General features: G+C 62.8%; 1 protein-coding gene across 1 annotated transcript in view; it reads left to right on the top strand.

The window, feature by feature from the left end:
* ABLIM2 (actin binding LIM protein family member 2) overlaps positions 1-8046 on the top strand; it is an 81998-nt gene that overhangs the window by 5951 nt on the left and 68001 nt on the right. Inside the window, exons 2-4 of the mRNA XM_023519676.1 lie at positions 4719-4935; positions 5904-6039; positions 6345-6474. Of these exons, the coding sequence (XP_023375444.1) occupies positions 4719-4935; positions 5904-6039; positions 6345-6474 (483 nt within the window). The remainder of the gene's footprint in view (positions 1-4718; positions 4936-5903; positions 6040-6344; positions 6475-8046) is intronic.

Raw genomic sequence — 8046 nt, forward strand, 5'->3', positions numbered from 1 at the left:
GCAGGCACTCACCCCTGCCATGTCTCCGTCCTCAACCAGCCCCCACTGAGGAGCTCAGAGGGGCGAGTGCAGGGGAGGACTCCGGAAGGGATGGGGACACGTCCCGCGATGCCGGGCCGTGTGGACGCGGCTGCCAGAAGTCAGGACGGACGCGCGTCCACACAGGCTGCACGGCAGTGTGACTGACACGTGTCGACTCGGCCCATCGATCAGGCACCTGCCAGGGCCGGGCCGGGCTGGCGCTGGGCTCCGAGGGCGCATGGAGCTGCCAGGCGTGGGCTCCGAGGGCGCATGGAGCTGCCAGGCGTGGGGTGAGCAGGAGGGGAGTGTGGGCTCACGCACCCGGTGGCCAGTTTCCTTCCCCCCCGGGGCCAGCCCTGGGCGGGGTGCAGAAACCCAGGGGTGGGTCAGCCCCAGGAGGCCACAGTCTGGGCCCCAAGGCGCCGAGAGGCGGAAGGGGAAATGGCCGCTTTGGGGATGTGGATGCTTCTGGGCTTACGTTCGGGTTACACCCCGATAAGCCCGTTATCAGTGGAAAATATTGTGAAGTCCAAAATGCATTTGATACACCTCGCCCCCGAACACCGGCATTGAGCTGTCTGTCTCCACCTCATGCAGCTCGCTGTGCCGCCATCGTAAAGTCGGAGGTCGCACGCCGGTGCCTCATTAAGCCGGGACCGTCTGTGTCAGGAGCTTTCACATACCCAGTCCCCTTGCACTGTGCTCAAGCCCCACGTCCACTTCTGAGACCTCCCCCCAGGACCGAGCCGGCCGATGGCTGAGCTCGGGGAGTGCAGGCTGGCCGTGGGGCAGCTGGAGGCCTCCCCGGGCTGGGACCGCGTCTGCTCCAGGTAGGCGGGAGGGGGTGCCCACCGTGTCTCCGAGTGGAGGACGGGCCCGAGCGTCAGACAGGCCCTCGGGCCCCATGCGCGTGGACACGGAGCCCGCTCACGGGGCCATCTCCGGGGGAGCAGCCTCGTCAGCTGCACCCCCACAGCACAGCGGGCGCCCGGCTACGTCACTGGCTTCTCACATGTCCTCACTCAATCTGCACAGGAGCCCTGCGTTTGGCCATACTTGCCCCTACTTTATAAAGGAGGAAACCGAGGCTCCTTGAGGTCATGTGACCTGCCCAAAGTCGGGGCACGGGGGGACGACCTAGCCGGGATCCGCAGGGTCTGTCTCCCTTCCCCTCGCCCACCCTGCCACCCCAGCTGAGCTGGGCCGAAGCGTGAAGCCAGCTCTCAGGCAATCTGCTGATGAGGCCACCGGAGTGTAAGCGAGATGTGGCTCTCCGGGAACGCCCGGTCCCCTTCCTGGCCGCCCCGCCCCGAGCTGCAGGTCCGCCTGTGAGACCTGGAGAGGACAAGCCGGCCGCTGTGGCTCACACCTGCCAAGACCACAGCTCCTTTCCCTGTTTCCACGGAGTCCAGACAAGTCCTCCCGAGATCAGGATCCAATGCGCAGATGCGAAAACTGAGGCCTCCCGGAGTTCTCCAAGGTCTCCAAGGTCACACGGCCGCCCCTGGACGGCGGGTCCAAACCCAGCCTCGCGGCACGCGGCTCCTCCAGCTCCGTTCCTGGCGGCAGGGAAGAACCCATCACACCCGGAGGGACTGTAGGGGAGGGACCACAGTGATTGTCAGGTCAGCCGGCCCCCAGACACCCGAGCGAGCCACGTCCCTCCCTCGTGGGAGCAAGCTTTACGTGTTGCCATCCCCCATAAGAACGCTTCAGACTCCCGGCGGGGTCCCCCAGTGCTGGCGTGTCATTATCACGAGGGGATTAAATCGTCGCAGCCCTCGCGTGGCTGATTCTTACCACTCGAGTTCATGTTTTGTGCGAGCATCACAGTCAGGGTCTTGTTACACCGAACGTCAGAGTCAACCTTGACATTGTAGCGCACGGACCTGCCGCCTTGTGGCCAGGTCTGTGGTGTGATAGTGTCCTCTGTTCCTTTCTTCCTCTTTGGAAACTTTTGACAGACTTTGTTTCTTAGAGCAGTTTTCCGTTGACAGAAATACGCAGCGGAAAGTAGAGATTTCCCATATATAAGCCACCCAAAAACACGGGGTCCTCCCCCCTCCCCCCCACCCCCACCCCCAACAAGCTGCTTTAGTTACGATCGGCGAACCATTTTGATACGTTACTGTTCACTGAAGTCCACAGCTTGCCTCAGGGGTCACTCCCGGTGGTGCCCTTGCCGTGGATTTGGACAGATGTGCGATGACGTGGATCCGTCAGTATGGTGTCAGAGTGGTTTCACTGCCCTAAAAGTCCTCCGTGCTCCACCTAGCCATCCTCCCCTTTCCCCGAATCCCTGGCAACTGCCGACGTTTCTCCTGTCTCCGTGGTTTTGCCTTTTCCGGAACGTCACATGGTCGGCGTCATACAGCACGTAGCCTTCTCGGATTGGCTGGTGTCACTTAACGACCCGCAGAGTCCTCCGCATCTCCCCGTGGTTTGAAAGCTCACTTTTTTCTGTAACATCCGCCTACCAGACACAGACTGTGGCCACAGCGGCCCCACCCCTGCCTTGGGGCCGCATGGAGACAGCCCTGGGCGTTGCGGGGCGCGAGTCCTGTTCTCCGGGGGGCGGGGTGGCCATGGACCAGCGGGGCCACCCCCCCCCGCCCCCCGTTCAGGCAGCAGCAGCAGTGACGCACTCACCGCCAGCTGCCGTGAGGAGCGGTGCCCTGTGAGAAGCACCCTGACCTCCAGTGGGGCAGCTGCAGGAGGAATGAGTCTGTCTTAGGGTAAAAGGCCCACGCTATAAATGCACAAGATTCGCCAACGTGATCCTAGGGCTGAGCAGGCAGATGGGAAGGTGTGGGCTGGAGGGGACACCTTGCGGGCGGTACCTGCGTGAACACAGTTGTTTGTTGCCACGGTGCAGTGTCTACTTCTCACCACAAGAGGGCAGCACTGCCACTCTCACTTGTGCCCAGAGGTACCAGGAGCCTCTGCAGGACGCGACGTGTCAGGTGGGTGGCATTGGGTCCTCCCAGCAAAACCATGTCTTAAAGCAGCGCCCTCCCCACTCCCCAAACCAAATATATCTCCAGTAACCAGGAAACCGATGACATCAGGCTGTGAGATCTTGAAAATGACAGCAGCTGTTGCATATTGAGCTCTTGGGACCTGCTGGACCCTGGGCGGGCATTTTTTTGCCCATGGTTCTAGCACTTTGCCGCTTTGTGGCCAGGTGATGCCAGCAGAGGGTGGATGGGCAGATGGACAGGCAGAAGGAAGTCGGGAGTCCCGGGTCCCAGCACATACGAGGCGGGGCTGGGCGGTACTCAGGCCGTTGGAGCCCGCAGCCTGCAGCGCCCCCAGGACTGTGGACGCCGACCCCAGCGTGGGTGGTCTGATGTTTGCCTCGTACTGGATTCGGGCCAGTTTCCAGCAGCTTAACGACGTGGCCTGTCCGCCCGCGGAGAGACGGCAGGGTGCTGTTCTTTCTGCCTGTCGGATGAGAAGGTGACCGCGTTGACCGTCTGGGCCCCTGGCCCCCGCCCCCCTCAATCTGGGTTTGACCTCGGACACGGACCAGGGTGACTCAGTGGCCCATGAGTGTGAGCTGGCCCTTGCTGTCCGAGACTTCAAGCCTCAACCCCAGTGGCTTGTTCTGTGAGGGAAACGTTGGATTCAAGCCCAGGAAAACTCGCCTCTGTCCGCTCCCATAGCTTCCATGAATAGACGAGGTGGCCTCTGCAGCTCTGCAGGAAAACGGAGCATGCGGCAAGCCTGCTGTCGACATGGAACCCGGAGCCGGAAACCCCTCCGTAGCCACGGCCACGGCCCCGCAGACGGAGCTCACGGCCTGTGCCATCCCGTCTGCTGGTTCGTGTGCTGGCTCCTCCAGAAACACGAAGAAGGTGTCGACCGGGCCCAGGTGCTGCTCACCTCCCTGCACCTGCTTCTCCAGGCAGGGGGGCCTCTCCTCCCCGACATCTGGCACCCCCCGCCCATGCTGGGGTCGGCAGGCCTTCCGGAAGGCCACCCTGCTGACCCCAGCATGGCCTGGTCCCTCGTTTGTGCCACCACCTGAGGGCAGGGACTGCAGAGGAGGACAGGGGCCCTGCTCTGGCCAGGTGGGCTTCTCAGGGGATGGGGACAGGTTGCCAACCTGATGGAGAAATGTCCTCCTCTGTCTGAGATCCACCTTCTCAGTTTTTACAGCCGCGATGAGACCTCCTAGGTCTGGCGCTAGTGTTAAGCTGAAGTGTGTACGTGTGTGTGCGTGCGCGTGTGTGTGGATACGCTAAGCTGTCAGGTGAAGCGTGGCAGGTGTCTCCTGGGCCCTCCCGCCTCCCCTGGCCCTCCTGGTTTGCGTACTTGCAGACGGTAGAACTCTGGGTGTCCTGGCTACAGAAGGGTGCTGAGCTTGCTGGGGTCAGGGGTGTTCTGAGGCCCTGGGGGGCCGAGGTCATGCTGGGCCCAGGAAGCAGGGGGGTCAGCCACCCTTTGGGAGGATACTGTGCTCCCCAGCACTGCAGGTGTGCACACAGGGGTGGGGACAGGACTGCTCGCTGGCGGTTGACGGGATGGCCTCTGACCAATTCCCACTGGCTTCCAAGGAGAAGGAGATGAGACTGTACCCCGATGCCCCATGGGACCGTGCTGGCAGGTGTGGGGTCCTGAGCCCTCGCACCGCGGCCAGTCTGCTCACCTGGGCTGGCCCGTCCACCCTCTAACATGCTCCTTTCCCCTGACAGTGTCGGAGCCCCAGGCCGTCCCCAGCCCCCCGGAGAAGCCGCCCGGCACGGCCATCCTGTGCGGCACCTGTGGAAATGTTTGCAGGGGCGAGGTGCTGCGCGTCCAGGACAAGTACTTCCACATCGAGTGCTTCGTCTGCAAAGGTGAGCGTGCCGGCCTCTGTCGCCGCTCTGTCCGGCAGCTGCAGGGCCAGGCCTCCGGCTGCAGGGAGGGCCAGTGCTTTGCCCGCTGAGTGCAACAGAGCAGGGAAGGGGGAGCCCAGGCTGGGGCCGGACTCCGCCCCGTGCCCGCAGCCCCAGAGGCACTTGGGACTGTCCCCTTGTGAGGGAGGAGCTGAGGCCTGGAGGAGGAGGAGCTTGTTTGAGGCTTGATTCCAGACCTGCCGGTGGCCCCTGAACAAGGGGCCCCATCCAGGGTTCCCTGGAGGCACCTCCTGGTGGAGGGGGGCGGGGAGCAAGGCAGCAGGTGAGCACCCACCTCCAAGCACCTGGCTGCAGCCATGTCATTGTCTGTCACAGGCTCTGTGTGAAGGCTGTGTGTAGAGTCCGTAGTTTGAAAACTCAAGAACCGCTGACCACACCTTGCAAGGGGAGGGTCCAGGGATGACCCTGACTCCCCTGGCCCTGTGGGGTCAGAGTGCAAAGGGGGCGACTCGGGGGTGGGGGATCAGGGAGGGTGGTGAGCATCGCCAGTGCTGCCTGCCCCGGGGCCCGTGGGGGCTGTGCCGTCTCCAGCAGGGGCGGGCATGCCCTGGGACCCCAACCCCGCCCCTCGGAGCTGCTGTGGCTCGTTATGGGCATGGGTGGCTGTCGGGGACGTCACCGAGGGCCCCCAAATTGCCCGGATCCAGGGTCCCTCGCGCATCCCCAGCCTGGCTCGACTTCCGGTGAATTCTCCCCACTGCACCTGTCCTCCTGACCCCCTGACCCCCGCCCTGACAGTGGCTCCAGAGTCCTCGCCCCGGGGACGTGTGCCCCCAGTGCGGTGGCTTGCGGGGCTGTTTGGAGAGGTGGGGAGAGGACACAGCCTGGGCAGCGTCCGTTCCCTAGGAAAGGGTGGAGCCGCTCAGAGGCAGGAGCGTGGCCGGGGGCGTGGCCAGTGGTTGGGCGTGGCCAGTGGTTGGGCGTGGCCGGGGCTGGCCGGGAGGTGGCGCGGCCCCTGGGCCTCCGTCTTGGTGCGGGCAGCGATGCTGGCCTGCTGCCGCAGGCTCTGGATTTCGGGAACGCGTCCGGGCCTGGGGCTCTTTCCCCGGAGAAGGCGGCGGCCGCCCCGCCCTGCCTGAAGCTTGACTTCCGTTTCCGCAGAGCTTCCCAGGCCGTGGTGAGATGTGTCTGGCTACATTTTCTCCCTGTAAAGATGCATTTGCTGTTATTACTGAACAGCACAAAGGTCACTCTTTTTAAAAGCCGACTGTAAAAGACGAAGGAGAGGTGTCCTTGGTATTTAAAAGGGTTTCTCAGTAAGCCAGACTGTGGGAATGCCGCGGGAGCGTGGGCTCAGAGAATCCAGCCCGTCACCTGGTTTGACCCTCCACCTTCGGCAGGAGGCGGGGACGGCCCCAGGTGTCCCCACCCCACCGCGTCACTGGGGCAGGTCACTTTGTTTCCGGAGGTTCACCTCCGTAGGCGGCATCTCCACTTCTGATGTGGAGCAGCCGAGGTTCCCTGCAAGCTTTAAAGAAGCTGCATCTGTTGAAGCGTGAGAATCACGCAGCCTTGGACTGGTCTTTTATCCAGATGCTCATGAAAATGCAAAGTGTGAATCGCTGAGGGTGCCTTTGTGCATAAAAAGGAACACCCAACTGACAGCGTCTCAAACCACATGGGCACCACACCTGAACACGAAGCCTGGGGGAGCCCCGCACCCCCAGAGCTGGTTAATTTAACGGCTCAGTGAGGTCACCAAAGACCCAGGTTCTTTCCCCGCTTCCCCGCCCCACCTGTCCCCTTTCCCCCCATCCTGTGCATATCAGCACCACCTGTCCTCACGGCCTCAAGGTGGCTGCCATTGCTCCGAGCATCACATCCTTACAGGATAGCGCTCAACCCCGGGGAAGGGGCAGTGTGCCCAGGCCGAAGAGCCCCCTCCCCACATGAAGCTCCCTTCGATGGGGAAGAGAGAGTTCTCTCCCTGAGGTTCCCCCAGAGACGTCCAGTGAGCCATTGGCCAGAACTGGGTCACCCGTCCAGCCCACCAGCAAAGAGGAGCATGAAGATGGTGACAGACTGACATCAGTCGTGTCCGTCCCTGCTGGGCCTCTTGCCAGTCGAATCAAAGCGGATCTCTTAGCACAGAAGCCGACTGTGCCGCCGTCGCGTCCTGATCCGAGAGGTCCCCGTGTGCTGGGGTCCCGTCACCTCGGCCCTTGTGCAGTGTCCTTTGGCTTACCTGGGGACACCATGAAAGGAGTGATGTAATTGCCCTGTCCTTCGCGGCTGGCTGCCTCGAGTCAGGGCTTTGATGCCTCAAGGTTGGGGTTCCTATCCCACTGTGCCCGCCCCCCCCCCAGCTTGGTGGGTCTGCGACACATTTCTCAACCTCGGTTTTCATGCAACAACTATTTTACTTGGCACCTGCCGTGTGCAGGGGCGTCTGGGTGCTTGGGGTGCACCTGCGAACAGAACGGACATTCTCGTCTTTGTGGAGCTTCCATCCGCGCGGGGAGGCAGCTAGTGAACACTGGATGGAATAAGTAAGTGCATTTCGCTATGCACTGTACGCACGGCTAGGGAAGGAGAGAGGAACCACAGGAAGGCGGGGGCGGGAGCACTGGCAGAGCCGCTATTTTAAGCTGGGTAATCAGGGAGGGTAATCAGGGAGGGCTTCCTGGAGGCGAAGAGCGGAGCGGGTGTTTGAGCACGCTGGGCCGTGGGAGGAGCCGAGGAAACGGGACGGGGGGAAGGGTGCGTGTCTGGTGAGGAGCACCCACCAGCCCTGCCTGTGACTGGGGGGCGGTGTGGGGTTGCCCACAAGGACCCCTCCATCTGCAGACTGTAAGTAGCTGGGCGGGGAGCTGTGCTGGGCAGCTGGGGCCACAGGGAACCCTGCAGAACCCTGCATGCTCGCCGTGCGGGACATTCCGTCCACCAAGGGCTTCTAGACCAAAGGAAAGCTCCAGACAGATGTCCCTCGACCTCCGACCCGGGGCACCTGTCCTGCACAGCTGACCCACACAGGGCGCGCCAGGAACCATGGGGCACATGGCAGGATGTGGAAAGTCTCTGCAGGATGGGCCTGGGGCGGGGTCGGCCATGCCGGCCGTGAGCCAGCGTGCGCCCAGTGGGGGCACACGAATCCCTAGAGTTCTCGCTCTGCTGCGTCATGTGA

This window comes from Pteropus vampyrus, unplaced genomic scaffold (genome assembly GCF_000151845.1).
Source record: "Pteropus vampyrus isolate Shadow unplaced genomic scaffold, Pvam_2.0 Scaffold231, whole genome shotgun sequence".
Lineage (NCBI taxonomy): Eukaryota > Metazoa > Chordata > Mammalia > Chiroptera > Pteropodidae > Pteropus > Pteropus vampyrus.